The sequence below is a fragment of the Neopsephotus bourkii genome, unplaced genomic scaffold, assembly GCF_033783945.1.
Source record: "Neopsephotus bourkii isolate Nb327-2 ecotype Australia unplaced genomic scaffold, CSIRO-AGI_Nbou_v1 NB_1675, whole genome shotgun sequence".
Classification (NCBI taxonomy): Eukaryota; Metazoa; Chordata; class Aves; order Psittaciformes; family Psittacidae; genus Neopsephotus; species Neopsephotus bourkii.
The window spans coordinates 611144-628628 of record NW_026902149.1 but is presented as its reverse complement, the minus strand read 5'-3'; the positions used below and the strand labels follow the sequence as shown (position 1 = coordinate 628628).

The 17485-nt window shown below is 56.9% G+C and overlaps 2 protein-coding genes across 2 annotated transcripts in view; one reads left to right on the top strand and one right to left on the bottom strand.

Moving 5' to 3' along the window:
- Positions 1–9526, top strand: part of BAZ1B (bromodomain adjacent to zinc finger domain 1B) — a 49554-nt gene extending 40028 nt beyond the window's left edge. The window contains exons 15-19 of the mRNA XM_061375764.1: positions 1095–1242; positions 3007–3128; positions 5472–5623; positions 7235–7338; positions 7928–9526. Coding sequence (XP_061231748.1) covers positions 1095–1242; positions 3007–3128; positions 5472–5623; positions 7235–7338; positions 7928–8294 — 893 coding nt within the window. The 3' untranslated portion in view covers positions 8295–9526. The remainder of the gene's footprint in view (positions 1–1094; positions 1243–3006; positions 3129–5471; positions 5624–7234; positions 7339–7927) is intronic.
- Positions 9527–13561: 4035 nt separating this feature from the next.
- On the bottom strand, positions 13562–15762 carry FZD9 (frizzled class receptor 9). Its single transcript, XM_061375702.1, has one exon. It carries the CDS (start codon positions 15666–15668, stop codon positions 13917–13919), a length of 1752 nt encoding a protein of 583 aa, XP_061231686.1. The 5' UTR covers positions 15669–15762; the 3' UTR covers positions 13562–13916.
- Between the last annotated feature and the right edge of the window lie 1723 nt (positions 15763–17485).

Here is a 17485-nt window from a genome sequence, read left to right as displayed (position 1 = left end):
TGATGTTACTTTGAGGCCAGGGTGGGAGCAGAATTGCTGGTGGGCTGGAAGCCTTATCAGCTGGGGAAGTAACCAAGAAAGTGACAAGGGTTTGCCTTCTCTGCACACACTATAGTGTGGAGGGCTGCAGAGTCTTGGAGGTGGAGGGGAGAGTAGAAGGGCTGTCACCAGCAAGAGTGCTAGTATTTGTTCTGCCATAACCTCTCCTTTTGGATGGAAGCCTGGAGAAAAGAACTTGGTAGTACATTCTGCCTCATCATGTGCTTTTTGTCTCACTTTCTATTTGCTGAAACACTAATGGGAAATGAGGGCAGGCAGGAATGCTGGACTCCTTGTGCTTACCAAAAGGCTGTACCATCCACCTCCTCAAAGAAATAATGGCTGTATCAGTGCAACATCCTTCACCTTGGAGCCTCAGGGATGTTCCAAACCAATGCAAAAACTGTACAATCTGCTGTTGAGAGGGGATTTTGGGCAGATGTAAGGAGGGGGCTTACCTGAGTCTAACAGATCCTGGTTTCACAGAACTTAAGAACTGGGGTGTTAGAGAAAAGAGAGGTGCTGGCATGCTCTCTGTACTTTCTTTTTTCCCTTCTTCAGTAAATGAAATAGCTGGCTCAGTACTGTTTTCCTGCATTACTGAGAAGCACAGAGAGGCTAGTTCTGCTGCATACTGATTTTCTTTGTAGGTTTGCTGCCTTAATTTGAAAGAAGGTGCTGTGCAGATTAACCAGATTGAGGGTATAATAAGAATACCTGCAATTATAACTTCTTGCTGGGCTCTTGGGCACATCAGCAGCAAATTTCTCTTTCCCTGTGTTTGGTTTGAGATCTAGCCTGGGTGGAACCTATTTGGCAGGTTTCTACCTCTGCCTCAGCTGAAAGCTTTGCAGGGCAAGGGACTCTGCATTGTTTTGATTTTCAGTGCTGCTGGTTTCCACTGCAGTGGTGGAACCAAGAAGGAAGGGGCCCTGCCATCAATGGGTACTCTGCATCTTTATCCTGCTTTGTCCTAACCTCCAGCATTGTGGCAGCTTCTCTTCTTCAGGCTGAGCAAGGCTGCCATACTAGATACAAGTGTGTTGCACTCCTAGGTGAGGATGACAAGCTGATCCTTTGTGATGAGTGTAACAAAGCCTTCCACCTGTTCTGCCTGAGACCAGCACTCTATGAGATCCCAGATGGTGAGTGGCAGTGCCCAGCGTGCCAGCCTTCCACTGCCCGGCGCAGCTTGCGGGGCCGGTGAGTACCTCCCTCTTCACTTTGCCTTCCCACCCATGCACAGTTCTGGCCATGCTTCCACAGCAAGACCAGACCAGCGTGAAGCAGAGCCCCTTTAACAGGTTCTTGATGGCCTGGTTAACTCCCTGGCACTGGAACATTACGAAAGCCATTTTTCCAGGCTGTAAGTTCAGCACACCTGTGTTATACTGACCCGTGACAACTCAGGAGTTTTAATAAATAACTTACATTTGGCAGGGCCTTGCACTAATCATCGACCGAGATCAGGTGTGCTGAGGGCTGTTTCTTCAGTTGAACAACTAGCTGGGTGGCTTTTTCATGGAGGGCAGTTGGTAGTGCTGCAGCAGTGTGGTCCAATGGGCTGAGTTCTGTTGTGTTCTTGTCAAGTCAGAGCACACATTACTCCAGGCTACTGCTCAGCCCCTACTGTGCTATTGAAAGTCAGTCTACATGGTTTTCTGGACATGGTAAAGCTTAACAAGTCAGGAAATTTGTAGGGCTACAGAGAGAACATGATTTGAGGAGGAATCAAACTTGTTCTATTTAGCAGAAATTAGTAGTTTCTTCTTGAGAGCAAGGTGGTAAGTAAGTTTTTGAATTGTATGCTGGAAATTCAGTGTATGCAAGATGTATTTTTCTGTTCACAATATATGTCCTCTGCTGACTGTGACTGTGCTGCACCTACCTGCTTGTCAGGCTATCAAATGGCACCTGAAACAGAAGCAGCCAACAGATCTCCCTCCCAGAGTGGCAGGACAATAAGAGGTTTACTGCCTTGGAGCATACAGGTGGTGTATGACCTTACAAGTATTACTTACTCCCTGGGCACAATTTAAGGGTTCATCAGGCTTGGACAAAAATGACAGGGCTGCAGTGCAGCTGTTCTAGTCTGAGATCATCATCACTTTGATGTGGCAGTCACCTGCAAGCTGTCTCCTGGACAAGAGCCATCAGGAGGGGTATCACCTGCCTGGTTACCTGCTTGCTGCTATTGTCTTCCTACCTGAGGCAGGAAAAGAATGTTGTCCTGGGAGTGCTTTTGCCCCCTGTACTATGGGAAGTATTCTTACTCCTTTTACTGCTCAAGCTCCTCTTTCTCCAGAGGATTGAGACTCCCACAACAGCTTTGCCTTTGTCCCCTTTTGCTTAAGCGTGCTGGTTTATTTGTTTTCCTGTTTTTTGTAATGTCTTGAATGCTTTAACAGACATCTGTGAGAACTCAGAACTGTCTTGGGCAGGGAGACTCTCTGGTTTCTGAAACCAGCACACAAGAAGCCTGACACTCTGCTCACTGATAAATACAAGCTTGGCTGTGAATATTACTGAACAAGGGCACATGCAATTGCCATGACAGGGGAAGGAATAAAACGGAAAATACTGTAGCAGAAACCAAAAAGCCCTGCTCTTGAAACTCCTTAGGCCAGGCCTGCAGACCTGGGCAGGACATCCTCTCAGGGAGGAGTAATTGCACAGGAATTGCAGTCTTAAAATCTATTACTAAGGTGCCTAAACCAGCAAAAATTATCGAGGTTCTGCTGTTGGGGATTTTCAGCCCAGATGTTCAGACAACAGCGTGGGAAGTGCCCTTTTAGCTGTAGCTGCAACTTGCTACTTTCTGAAATAGCTGCTTCATTGTGGGGCTGGTGGTTATTTGCTGTCAGGGTGGTCAGCAAGTCTCTGCCTGTGAGCACACAGTAGGGAGGGCCCAAAGCCTGTGGTGCCCACACTGTGGTACAACAAATATGTTTATCTGCCTTACTGTAGGAACTATGCAGAGGATTCTGCTGAAGATGAAGGTGAGGAGGGTGAGGACGTATCAGAGGAAGCTGAGGATGCTGAGGAGGAAGAGGAGGAGGAAGAAGATTATGAAGTTGCTGGTCTGAAATGTAAGGCTTTGTGCAGAAAAGAAACAGAAAATATTAAGACTCTGCCTTCAGTATCAAAAGTATTAATCCTATTTGGAACTTGTGCTTTTCCTCACAGTGAACAGGGTCTTGCTTGTAAGTGGTGGGAGATGTCACGGGGGGAGACTGTGGTGATGCTGTGCATTACCTGAGGAGCTGGAGGGAACTCTTGGCCCTTATAAGGGTCAGTGTTAGCAGAAATGGAAGCTGTGTTGAGCTCTCACTCACCACCCTGGGTACACTGCCCAGACCATGAGGAGCGCTGCAAGGGTAGTGGAGGCTGCAGCATCATCAGTTACTGGCGTTGACAGCCTCTGCACCTACAGAGTTGGTTGGTAAACTGGATGCTGTCAATAGGTGCACCTACAGAGTTGGTTGGTAAACTGGATGCTGTCAATAGGTGCTTATAGAGCTTTAACCACAACCCTTCCTCCTTGCATTTTCCCCTCTCACCAGCTCATAACCTCTTAAGTGCAGGGTTCCTAGTGATTTGGCAAGGAGGCATTTTCAAATAGCAGGACTAGCGCTTCCTCTGCCTGTTCCTGTGGGAAGGCACAGTACTTGAGATGTGGTGTGGCCTGAAGCATCAGCACCCTTTGACTGCACACAGACAGCAGTCAGGGTGCACAACTAGCACATTCCTGGGCAGCTGAGTGGAATAGAAGAGGATTTTCTAGACTCCTCACTGACTGCTTCTCCAGTTCACCACTTTTTAGTAAGTGTAGCCACTTTGACTTGGTCTTATTTGGGCAACGTGATGCGGTGAAAAGATCAGTCTTGGAATGGCACGCTGCCAGCCTCTGCTTTGTCAAAATGCCCTTGACTGACATAAAATTTATTTCAGATTGATTTAACCAGGGCAGGTAGTAGAACCTGCAGACTGGGACCCAAAAGATTATCCCCATGTTCTTCTGGGGGTTTTCCATTCAGATCTATCAGTCTTGATTTGATTGCTTTATTCTGGTTTCAGGGATGTTCACTGATTCCCTGGCTGCGTTCACTGCTGCTTGTTCTGTGGTATATCCATGTCCACACTTGGAGCGTATTCAGCCTGTGCTGCAAGGCCAAGTCAGGAGCTGAGCCAAGGTTTCCAAACAATAGCAAAGAGGGTTGCAGTCACTAAAAATAAAGTGCTAAATGCAAAGTTTTAAAGAGCATTAACATGGAAAGGTCACGGTGGAAAACTTTTGTTTTAATAGAGAAGTCCCATTAATCCCCGTGGCGTTTATCCTGAGCAATAGAACCTAGAATGCCGGATTGCCAGACATTTAACACGTGCTGCACGCTTGACACACAAGCAGAGTGACAACAGGCAGACGTCCCACAGCCCCGACACGCTGCTCGTGCAGGGGGCCCGGCAAGATGATTTATGGGGCAGGGCTGGATTAGGGGCTGCACATCAAGTGCTGCAGCGTGCTGGATACAGCTTGCTTAGGCCATAGGGACCAGGTGGAAGGAGCTTAGCTGGGGAAGCTGACCAACACATTCCCCTGCTACAAAGGGGTCATGGGGGAAACTTAAGACAAGGGAGTGCAGTAGCACGCTTGCATTTCCATCAATGTGAAGCTCTGACAGGCCAACTAATAAATGGGCAAGTGCTCTTCTGTGGGATATAATGCAGCAGTTTCAGGGTATAAAGCCCCACTGTGGCCTGCTTGCAGTGCGGAGCAGCTCCTTGCTGCAGTAACTCAACAGTCCTCCTGTGTGCAGTTCAGTTTTCATGGCAGCTCAGCAACTGGCTTGTCCCACTGTGTGGGCCACTTGTAAATGCTTGGAAAAGCACCCATCCCTGAAACAGTGAGGAGCAGGGGGACAGCAGGAAACCAGAGAAAACCCCAGGTTTCTGCTCCCAGTGCTTTCAGAAGGGATGTTGCAGTTTTATGTGGGACAACTGCCTCTCCTCCATTCCTTGCTCTGTCTCACTCAGCACTTGTTCCATGGACAGAGGGGCTGTTGCAGCCCAGGGCCTTGCCTCTGGCAGAGATGCTGGAAGCTCCCTGGTCTCGCTTGGGGCTGGAGGATCTGGCCAGTTGGCTGGTGTGCATGACCACCCTTGAGCAGGATGCTGATGCCAGATTAGCAGTGGCCTCTTTTTGGACTGGAGGTGATTACCCATGTATCTCATCTGGAGAGGGTATCGAGCACAGCTGACAGCAGCATGTGCCATGTGAGGACTGGAGCCGAGTCCAGTGCAGCCATCCAGGGGTTCACCAGCTTCCCTGCCCTGGGAGCAGGGCTCTGCCTGGCACGTGGCTGGGCAAAGGGCTTGTGGTCTCTGCTTCCAGGTTAGCCTGTTCCTCTAAGGCTATGGCTTGTATGTTTCAGTGAGACCCAGAAGGGCAGCCCGGGGCAAGCAGAGTGCAGCCATGTACTCCTCGAGGCAGGGAAGGCACCAAAGGAAGAAGCAGTCTCTGCACCCTGCCAGGGGACCCCGGCAGCAGGCGGCACCTGTCAACGGCGCAGACATTGATGAACTGGTAAGAGCCACACTGCTCCCCGGAGGCTGCTCCCATCACGAGTTACAAACAAAGCAGGTGTCATGCTTCCTCCCTTCCCAAAGAAATGAATCCTACCGTGACGGGGGGAGGGCTGACAAAGGACGCACATCCCTAAGGGCCCGGTGCAAACACAGCGCAGCTATGCCAGGCATCCCTCCCCAGCCGTTTTCATACATTGTCCCCTTGAGTAGCAGGCAGCCTGCAGCTTGTTAAAGGGTTTTAAATAGCATCCAAATGCCTCTGCAGAGAGGTGGGGGTCCTGGCTAGGCAGAGAATGCCAGCAATGCTGGACCCTTGCTCCCCAGCCTTGGCCATTTTCTTACAGTTGTTGTCTGTATGGTCACTCCCTGACCTCCAGGACATAATTTGGCTGGTTTAGGTTTCACTTGACAGTTAAAGAATAAAACTGTCTGCTCCTGAACAGAGCAGTGCTCTGTGTGTGCACTGGGTGGGGTGGAGCTGCAGTGTGCTGTGCTGGTTGTCCAAGGGAGGGACACACTGCAGGGCATACGTGAGGATATGCAAGCCCCACAGGCCATGTCATGAGCCTCTGTTAGGTCTGCCATCTGTTCACTAACCAGAACTAGTAGCGCTGGTGTGTCCTGACACTCTTCTGGAGTGGTTTTGATGGTCTTTGGTCTCAGTGCTTCATGCTGTGCATGGGTGGCCTGGCTGCTGGATCTGCAGTGTCATTTTAGCCGCTCTGTGCTACAGATCTGAGGGCAACCAAATGGGCAAGCCCAGCATGGGCTGCCGCAGCCAGCTTAGAGGGATGTTCAAGTGGGGAAAATCTTACTTGTTCAGCTGACAAAACACTTAACTTGGGGAAGAGGACTCTGTTGGAGCTCTTGCACTTAACAGTTTGTCCTGGGAAGAGACTGAAGTTGGGTCAGGAATAGTGCCCTGTGTGTGGAGCCTTCCCATCATCTGACATGCCCTAAGCAGCAGTGCCTGGCAACCTGTGTGCCTGGAGCCAGGGGGATGTCCCTGTGCTGGTGGCTGACTCAGGCAAATGACCTTGTGTTCAGCCTGTGCCAGTGTTGGAGGCATCAGCTGCTCTTTGGTATTTAAAGCGCATGGTTAGCTCTGCAGTGTCAGTACAGCAGCACAAGTGCTTTTCTTCTGCATCTCGCGCTGTCCCCAAGGGGCTTGGAGGAGGCGGGGGGGAATTCACGCTCTCCATTTGCTGTCATTTATTCTTTGGCTGGTTGTTTTGACCATGTTGTCTTTGAACCTATCTTGAAAACGCTTTGCTGCCCCCGGAGAAAGACAGGCTGCTGGTGAGTTATTCCCACCAGAGTTTCTGGATGGGGCTCCCATTCTGTAACCCAAGTTGCCACTGCGTGTCTTGGCTGTTGCCATCAGAGGTCCTGCAGCAAAGCGTTTTGCTTCTTGATTATTGTGCAAGATGGCTCTGTTTTGAAGACTTGAACTCTGCTTCTGCAGCAGTACTACATGTCCCCAACCCTTGAAACACTAGCTCCTAAGTGAGGGGATTGAAAAGAAAACTGCTAAAAACCAGCTCAAAACTGCTGAACACTAAAGCCCGCAGCAGTTCCCTTCTTTTAACAGCATCCTTTGTGTGGGCAGGTCCTTCAAACAAGGAAGACGACACGTCGCCAGAGCCTCGAGTTGCAGAAGTGTGAGGAAATCCTCAGCAAGCTGATCAAGTACCGCTTTAGCTGGCCCTTCAGGTGCGGGCGGGTGGACCCTGCATGGGGACAGGGCTGCTGCAGGCAAGGGAGGTTTCTGACAGAGCCTGACAGTTCTGACAGGTCCTCACAGAGCCTCTTGCAGGCTGCAAGACTGGGGTTTCAGAAACAAGTTATGGGTGGGGGAAAAAAGGGAGTGAAGCTGCTGCAGAAGAAGCCCCTTTGCTCTCTCAGTCCTGTGCTGGACTGAAGACGTGAAGCGCTTCTGAGGTGGTGTAGCAGAGGGTGGTTCACTGTGGGCCAAAGAGGGGAGGCTGTCTGCAGCCCCTGGGGTGTGTGCAGGGCACACTGCAGGCAGTGCAACAGAGAAGGTGGCCATACCTGCGACATGCCAGTCCCTGTGCCCAGACCAGCTCCCTGGGCAGCAGGACATGCTGCTCTCCTTCCTGTCATCACACCGTATGACTGACATGTCGAGCGCTGTTGAGGTGCTGCATGGGCTTGTTAGGGCATGGCAGGGCTGCTGCCCAAATGAAGGGGATGGGGTGGTTGTGGTTCTCCTCAACAGCCTGCACTGCTTGTGGTTGGGGCTGTCATTGTCCTCCTATCATTGTGGCTCTTCATTCGGCAGGGAGCCAGTGACCACGGAGGAAGCTGAAGATTACTTTGAGGTCATCAGCAACCCTATGGACTTCCAAACTATACAGAGCAAGTGCTCTTGTGGCAATTACCGCTCGGTGCAGGAGTTCCTCTCTGACATCAAGCAGGTGTTCTCCAATGCCGAGTGCTACAACAAGAACGGGAGTCACGTACTGTCCTGCGTGGAGAAGACGGAACAGTGTTTGATTGACATGGTGCACAAGCACTTGCCTGGCCACACGTATGCACGCAGGAAACGCAGGAAGCTCTCTGCCAAGTGCCAGGGACTGGAGGAGCAGGAAGGGGACAGTGAGTCAGAGCCCCTTGAACATTCCCGGGGGCGGAAAAGGAAGAAATGAGGGATGGGGAGACATGGGGGAGAGCCAGAGCTGGAGCAGGCCTCCTGCTGGTGCCGGGCAGCAGGATGGGTTGTCTGGAGGGAGCTGGGAAGCAGCAGGCACTTCTCTATGAATCCAGCCTTCCGTTTGGCCTGTTCTAGTTTTAATTTTTCTGCAGTTTCCTCACGTATTCAGTCATCCGCTGAGTGAGCAGAGGTGACCATCCTGCTTCCTGCAAAGTCCACAATGCTCTTGGCAAGCCTGTCCTGCGAGGAGGGGAAGGTGGGAGAGCAAAGGAAGGGTCTGGCCAAAGCCTGGCTGGGCAGAGGAGCATGAAGCCTTCTCCAGCTCAGGTGCTACTGGTGCTGCTGGCTTCCCTGGGATGAGCTGCTTCCTGCCCTCCACAAGCAGCCGGTGCTGGAGCGTGGTGGGACCTTCTGCCTCTGCTGCCTGTGATGTGAAACCAGCCTGGGGCTGGTGCAGGGGGGGATCGTGTTGCTTCATGGAAGGACTGGGTGCCATCAGGCCAATGGGCTGCTAGTTCTTGTATGTATATATTTATATGGTGTTAATTCTGAGCTCCTAGTGAAGGGCTGCACAGGGCAAGCAAGCGCTTACATATATGGAGATCCGGCTTTCACCAGCATCCTAACACCACTGGCTTTGAGGTGCTCCTGCTTCTCCCCTCTCTCTTCCCAGGGAGTAATCTCTGGAGGTTGAGCACCACGGAGGGCGGTTCTGAGCTCAGCTCACACACATGAAGAGGAGGCAGCTGGCTCCCCCTGAGCAGCACGCAGCCCTGGGGCGAACGAGTGCCAGAAGCATACCCAAGAGCATGGTTTTCTGCCCCCCCCGCGGGGAGCTCCAGGGCAAGGGGCAGCGGAAACATGTTCTGTGTAACTTTCAGAATCCATTTTCTAATTAAAAGGGGCTTGTTTCTAGCTGTGATCTTGTACAAAGAACACCTGTAAGATACCGTTGTCTTGCTTTGGCACATGTACAGTTTATATGAAATTGTGTTTGCTTTATATTTGCCCCCCACTCTTTAAAACTCATTTTCCTACCAGTAGCTGGAGTTACATCAGGGCACTTGTTGGGGGGGTTCTCCCAGTCCCTCCGTAGCCACACTCTCACCATGTTTTGTAGTGCCACCTTCCCTCACTGGCCTTCCTCCCCATGCGCAGCGGGACCAGCCCGGTGCTGCCCGAGGCTGCTCCATCGGTGCCTGTCCTGCGCCCAGCACTGCCTCCAGCTGTGGAGATCAGGCAGGTTTCCAGCCCCTTCCCTCTCCCCAGCCTCAGCTCCCTGCCCCTCAGACTAGCACTGACATTTGTATCTCGCACATGTCCTCCAGAGGCTTGGTTTTGTCCTGTTCATAGAGAACGTTTTCTGCAGGTTCTACATGTTGAAACCTTTGGAAATGTACGTTTTTTAAACATAAATGTTAGGGGGGAGGGGGTTTCTGCCAAGGGCTGTACTTGTAATAAATTGGGAAGTTCAAAATAAACCTTATGTACTTGTGTTTGTAAGGCCAGTGTGCGGCCAGTCCTTTGTGGGTGCCTTGTGTTTGTGTGGGGGTGTCAGGGGTGTCTCCCCTCTGCCTTTCCCAGAGCCCCCACCACAGGTGATGTCTCTTGCCTTCTGGAGGGAAAGTGGAGCCACAGAACAAGGAGCGGAGGGCCCAGCAAGGCTGCGCCAGGTCAGCTCAGAGCCCTGCAGCACCATCTGCCAGTGCCCCTGCTCCGCTTTGGTTACAGCAGCCCCTGCGTATTGCAGCCAGGTTAGGTCATGTCCCCTGTGCAGGGCTGTGACACTGAGCTGTGCCAGGCAGAGCTAATGTGCTCTGTGCTCCAAGCTGACCCCCTTTGTCCTCCTCCTCAGAGAAGAGGGATGGGGCTGTGCCCTTCCTGCCACTGCACCAGGATGTGGGAGCTGGCACCCCCCTTTGGTCCCTTGCCTCCTGCAGGCTGCCAGTGGCACCTGTCCTGTCACAGCACACAGGGTGGCACTGGGCTGCTGTTCTGAAGGGAGTACACGCAGGTGATGGGGCAGCTGAAGAGTGGCACTGCCAGAGGGATGTGAGGGGGATGCTTCCCCTCTTCTGTTCACATGTTCTGCAACTGCAGCACTGGGAGCTCGGAACTGGGCTGTGGCCAAAGGGACGGCTCCAGCTGCTGCCCAGTCTCCTGGAGTGAGCTTCCAAGGCAGCATGGCCAGGGAGGCAACGAACCCAAGCTGATGTAGCCCCATGAGCTGTGACACCAGTGCTCTACCTGAAGGGAGTGATGGGTTCCTGGGTGTCTTAAGGGAGCGCTGCAGCCAGGACAGAGGAAATCCCTGCCCTGGGAGTGGGTTGGAGCATGGAAGGCTCTCAGTGATGCACGGGCTTGAGAAGCCTCATCCACCCTGCACAAGGCGTTCTGCTTTGCTGGGCATGCAACAAGACAGGGGCGAACCGGTGTGACTCCAGCTGGGACATTTCCAGGCCTTGGCATGGAGACCTCTCACCAGCATCTGCTCTGAGACCTTTTCAGACACTTGCTTTTTATAGCAGCCCCTGCATGGCACGAGTGTCCTGTGCGGGGGCCATAAATAGCTGTGCCCATCCCGGCAGCCGTGGCCCTGCGGCCAGGGGGACACTTGCCAGCCCTGTTCCCCCCCGCCTCACTGGGGCTGGCCTGTGCCAAACCCTGGGGTCGCTGTGTTCCCAGGGAGGAGGCCATGGGGTGCAGTGGGTGAGGAGCCTGGAGCCTGGCTTCCTCATGGCTTCACCAGGGATATCAACCAGTTGAGACTGCGTATCTCGAGGTGTTTAGCATGTTCCCAGAGCACAGCAACGTCCCTTCTGATACTCCAAACCCCAAGGGAACATCCTGCCTTGCTAGGGATAATGGCCACAGCTCAGCAAGTGCTGTGGGGCACCCAGCGTGACTGTTCCATGCTGCTCTTCCCTGTGAGGGTGCTGAGGCACTGGCACAGGGTGCCCAGAGAAGCTGTGGCTGCCCCATCCCTGGCAGTGCTCAAGGCCAGGTTGGACACAGGGGCTTGGAGCAAGCTGCTCCAGTGGAAGGGGTCCCTGCCCGTGGCAGGGGTTGGAGCTGGAGGAGCTTTAAGGTCCCTTCAACCTAAACCATTCTGCAAGTCCATGACCCTATGCTTGGCTGCACCAGGCCCTTGGAGTGTCCTGTGCCTGCTCTCACCCAGCAGCAGCCGCAGGTCAGCCCCTCCTGCCTGCCCTGGGGCTGGCAGCCATGGCAGCAGTGCCTGCTCCAGGGGTGCTGAGCCCTGCTGCAGCAGCCCCCATCCTGCCAGCACTGGGTGTTTGGCTGCCTTTGGGTCTTCTCCAGGTAGGATAAAGAGGGGATGCAGGGATGATGGTGGGGAAGGCTGAACCTTCCCAGGACAGGGCTGAAAGCAGCTGTGACAAGGGGGCAGCTGCTGTCCCAACACTGAGCCCTTCCAAGGGGCAGCCCTGATTTGGGGCAGCCCCGTGGGACAGCTCTGTCTCCCCAGCGGGGCTGGCCATGCCCAGCACCTTGGTGGCTGCATCCAGAGCTGGCTGGGCTGCGGGGCTGCTAGTGGGTGGTGATTGGGCACCAGCAGCCCCCACTGCTGCTGCTAACGGGGGCTGTTACTGGGGTGGGCGCTCGGAGGCAGCCGGTTACTTGGCAAGTGCCAGGGCAAGAGCAGCCTGTCCCTGCCAGGACACCCGCACACCCCGGGGCCATCGCTGGGCCAAAGGTGCCACGAGCTGGCTCAGGGCTCAGCGCTGTGGGGCTGCCTGCACACAGCCTGGGGCAGCGGGTCCAGCGCACAGGATGCAAGGGACAAGGCCCTGCAAGCCCTCCCCAGGCTCCCCGCACCCCGCGCCGTGCCCCGCTGCCCACGCTGGACTTCGGAGCCTGTCCTGCAGCCAGTATTGACTCTCCTGCCCCAGGTCATGGCCCTTGTCACTGCCCAAACCAACCCCCCTGCGCGCAGCAGGGGCAGCCCATGAGGCTGCAGCCCCCAGCAGCATGGGTCCCTGTCCTACCTGAAGGAGGTTGGGTGCCCCCAGCCCACCCAAGGGCACGTCTGCCCCCGGCACCCCAAATTGGGTGTGAGCCCCTTGGCGCGTCCTCAGCACCGCACAGGCAGCGGGAGCTCCTGGGGGAGGCGAAGGCTTTTCTCACATCAGTTGCTCAACGTCTCCCACTGTCCGGGCACCCCGGGTCGGGAGCAGATGAAAGGCGCTTCACTGCATCAGTCACATCAGAGCAAAGCCCTGGTGCAGCACGGCAGCAGGAGAGGGGCCGCAAACCCATCCCCTGCTCAGGGAGGGGGGGGTCTCTTGCACGTCTCCCTTGGCTGCAGCCCTCACATGGGGCTCTGAGCTACACGGGCTCTGCCTGGGGCAAGCACCGGGGGCTGTTGGTGCTAAGCTGGGTGCTGGACAGGGGCTCCCTTGCTGGCTTGTTGCACCCTGGGCAACATCCAGGGGCCCCATAGACCCTTGTCAGGGCCCAGTGCTGCTGCCGCCTGCACACTGGCTAATTAACAGGCAATGTGATGATGGCCAAGTCTGAGCATCACCAGGGCTGCCTGTGTCCCTGCTACAGCTCCCTGCCTGCCACAGGTCCCACGCTGCCCATGTCCCTGCCCACAGCCCCTTACTCGCCATGGGGCCAGAGCAGAGCTCATCTCTACCCCTTGGCACTGGGGCAGACCAGCTGCCAAGCCCACCTCTCAGCCCGGCTGCCCCGGCAACGCCAGCTGAGGCTTGAATTTCCCTCTGGACAATGGGGAAGGCAAGCGGGGATTGTAACCAGAGCAGGGGATAAATAAAGCTGCCCGTAAGTTTCCATTACCCGCACCTTGGGCTTCTGTGTGGGACATCAAAGCTGAGCCCTCTCCACGCCAAGGTCCTGCCCCCCAGCCCATCACCCAGCTCCTGGTCTGCCATGCCCGGCATGCTGAGCCCCTTTGCCTGGCACCAAGGGCCCGGCAGCCGATGGCACTGACACAAATCACCTACAGAGCGCAGTGTGGAAAAGATGATTCATGAGCCTGACAGCACAGGAAACCCTCCTCCTCCTCCTCCTCCTCGCTGGGAGGCAGGCAGCGGGCGGGGGGGGGATGGAGGCAGGTTGCCTCCAGCACCACGTTCCCGCTGGCACAGCACACACCTCCTGCCGCTGGCACGAGAGCTCCCTGCCCCACACGCACCCACAGGGGGTCCCGCTGGACTGGGGCATCCCATGGGGCTGCTCCGGGCCCCCTCGAATTCCTGCAGACAGCACCAGGCTCAGTTGAAATAACACATCCAGGGTTTATTGTTTTTTCCATTCCTTGCAGCTAATGATTAAAAAAAAAAAATTCTAAAATAAATTACAGAATTAAATAAACACAGGCTGGATTATTGCCCTCCCTGCCCCGTCCCCACTGCGCCCCCAAAGAAAGCGTTAGAAGAGTCACCAGATTTGGCAACAGCAACACCAACAAAACAATCTCTAGGAAAAAGCAGCTCCTTGTCAGGTCAAGGGGTGCCGGGGGTCCCGCGGGCCTTGCAACCCCAAACCAGTCCCCCGTGCCACCAGCCCACCTCAGCATCCCCCTGCCCCTTACCCGCGAGGCCGCTCTCCCCGGCGCGCAGCAGCCCCTGCTCTAGACATGCGTCGGGTTGTCCAGGTACGGGTCCGTCTTGGTCATGTGCAGCATGACCGTGGGGGCTTTGTAGTGGCAGTGCCCCCCCCCGCAGCTCACCCCGCTGCAGGGCTTGCCCCGCGTCCTCACGCCCAGCTTCCTGTTGCACAGGCTCTGCCAGGTCTGCAGCGTCTTGGAGCTCCACACCCACACCCCGCTGGTGATGCCCACCACCAGCGACATGAAAATCTTTAGCATAAAGACGGCTACGGTGGGCACTGAGGCCTCCAAGGAGCAGTTGGCGGCACGGCGGCCAGGGAGGTGCAGGCAGCCGCGCTCCAGGGCCCTGAGGTTCCAGTAATCCATGTTCAGCCGTTCATAGAAGTAGCAGACGATGACGCAGGTGGCCGGGACGGTGTAGAGAATGGAGAAGACCCCGATTTTCACCATCAGCTTCTCCAGCTTCTCCGTGTTGGTGCCGCCCGTCTTCATGATCTTCCTGATGTGGAAGAGGGCGACGAAGCCTGTGAGGATGAAGGAGGTGCCGATGACCAGGTAGCAGGAAAGGGGGATGAGGACAAAGCCGGTCAGGGCGCTGACGTCCATGCTCCCCACATAGCACAGCCCCGTGAGCTCATCCCCTGCCACCTTCCGCATGGTGAGGATGATGATGGTCTTCATGGCTGGGATGCCCCAGGCAGCCATGTGGAAGTAGCTGCTGTGGGCCTCTATGGCCTCATGTCCCCACTTCTTCCCAGCAGCCAGGAACCAGGTGAGGGTGAGGATGACCCACCAGAGCGAGCTGGCCATACCGAAGTAGTAGAGGATGAGGAAGACGATAGTGCAGCCCGTGCTCTCCAGCCCCTCCTGGATGATATAGAGCTCACCATTCTCCCGGTCACAGGCAATGTTCTCAGCCCCTGCCACTGAGCGGATGATGAAGGCCACGGAGTAGACGTTGTAGCACATGGAGAGGAAGATGATGGGCCTCTCGGGGTACTGGAAACGGTGGGGGTCGAGCAAGAAGGTGAGGACGGTGAAGGCAGTGGAGACGAAGCAGAGTGTGGACCAGATGGCCATCCAGATGAAGGCAAAGTCCTTGTCCTCCCGAGACCAGTAGACATCCACCCCAGGGGAGCACCGGGGCGCGCAGGACAGGCTCTTCTCCACATACTGGAACTTCTCAGGGTTGTCACAGGCCCCCAGACCGTTGGGGCCCCGTCCCTCAGCAGTGCCTGGTGGCCACGGCCGGGGTGCCACGGGCAGCATGCCCTGGCCCTTGTGGGGCTCGGCAGCCGAGGCATTCTCGGGGGCCTCCATGCAGAGGGCATTGGGGTCGTTCTTGGTAGGCAGCTTCCCGCAGTCGAGTGACTCGGGCCAGCCGAAATTGAACTGCTCCATGATGGGGACGCACTTGTGCCGGGCCTGCTCGCACATGGGGCGGCAGGCGGGGATGCTGGCGCTCACCTGGTCCGTGCACATGGGCGCGTAGAGCGAGCAGAGGAAGAAGCGCAGATGGACGTGGCAGCCGTACTCCACCAGCGGCGCGAACTCGTGCAGCTTCAGGGCGGCCTCGCGCTGGCTGTCGTGGCCCAGCAGGTTGGGCATGCGGGTCAGGTTGTACCCGATGCCGCGGCACATGGGGATGTCCACGGGCTGGCACCGCGCCGCCCGGCCCCGCGGCCCCTCCAGCCCCGGCAGCTCCAGCCCGCGCCCGGCCGCCGCCAGCTGCCACAGCACGGACAGGGCCAGCCGCAGCCGCAGAGCCGCCATCGCCCGGCCCCGGCCCCGGCCCCGGCTACAGCACCTCCATCGCCCGGCCCCACCAGCCCCGCCGCCCCGGGACGGCCGCTCGCTGCTGCCGCTGCTCCGGCTCCGGTTCCGGCTCCTGCTGCTGCGGCGGCGGCGGCGCCAGGCCGGGGCGGCCCCCCCCGACCGCGACCGCGGCCCCGGCCCCGGCCCCGCGCGCCATGCGGCGGCCCCGCCGAGCGCCCCGCGAGCCCCGGCAGCGCCCGCGGGCAGGGACCGGCCCGCCCCGCCCCTCCGCGGGGACGCGCCCCCGGGGCGGGGACAGGGACGGGGACGGGGACGGACCCGCCCCTACGGGGAGGGACGGGGCGGGAACCGGGGCCCGCGTCAGAGCCCGGCCCAGGACCAGCACCGGGACCGGGACCGGAGCCCGCGTAAGGGCCCACAGCAGGAGTGGGAGCGGGGCCGGGGCCTGCCCAGCAGCGCGCACCGGGACCCACAGCCACAGCGTCACCCGCACCCGTGCAGGGGCTGTACCCCCGGCCGCGGGGCATCCGCGGGTGAACATCCCAGCACAGCCCTCTCGGGGTCACCCCCCCCCACCTGCATCTTCTCCCCTTCCCGGCTGCTGGCAAGAGCACAGCTCCTCCAGCCCGCATCACACGCACACATGGGTGGGTGCCCGTGCCCGTGCCCATGCGGCTGGGGACAGCAATGCCGCCGGCACCGGTGTGGGCCAGGCTGGGGACACAAGTCAGCGTGGCTCAGCTGGGGCTGCCGGCCCCCAGAATCCAGTGTCCCACCCGGTCCCGCCGGGAGCAAGGGGAGGTTGGTAGGAGCCATGGGCGCTTGGGCCAGCGCTAAAGCCATGGGTGTGACACCATCACAGGGTGCCACCAGCTGCCTCCCATGTCCAGAAGCTGATGACCACCCATTTGTTTTGTGTACCAGTGCAGGGTGCTCCGTGCCAGCCCAGCACCCGCTGGTGAGGACGGGCAGCTCGGGTGCGGTGCCGGGCGCTGGCTGGGCTGGCGGTGGTGTGGACACAGGCTGGCGCCGGGGGGTCCGGGTGCCCCGCCGTTCCCAGGCATTCCCCGCAGCCCTGCAGTTCCTTCAGTAACAACATAACAACCTGTCAACGCGGCTCCTAATCGCCAGCCACACGCTGACACCCGGCCGTGCGTTATTCAAACATCCCTGATCCAGTGCTATAAGGAAATTCCATGGGAGCCACTTATCGGTTATTCTAACAGTATGGGAGATAAGCTGTCGCCACAGAATTTCCCTCTCGCACGGGGCCACTGCTCACCCTGGCTCTGGGGCCCTGGGAAAAGGGGTTATTTGGGGGCATTTAGGATGCTGGATGGGGCTTTGTCCCCTTGGCCACTAGTTCCAGGGGGGCTCCGGGAAGCACCATCCCATGTGCCCAGGTGATGAAGCAGCAGCCAGCATCAAGGGACTTTACGCCACAGCTGAGGCCATGTTCCTCCTCTCATGCTCTCGGCAACGGGGAGGTTTGGGGTATTTTGTGCTGCAGTCCATCTTTGGGGGCAAACTGTCAATCACAGAGGAGCTGGCAGCACCCCCGCAGGGTCCCTCATCCCACCCACCTCCAGTCCAGGATTCACATCCTGTGTGGGGTAAGGGATCCAACAGTGTCACTGCCACTGCTCCAGGGCACCCTAGAGCCCAGCTCCTGCCACTGAGGATTCCCTTTAGGAAGCCGTTTGCTACGGAAACTTGGACTCACCACCTGGAGACACCCAAAGGTCTCAGGACCCAGCTCGGGCAGCAGCCGGATGGTGCCAGTCCCACCATCCCCATTCACCCTCAAGGGTGCC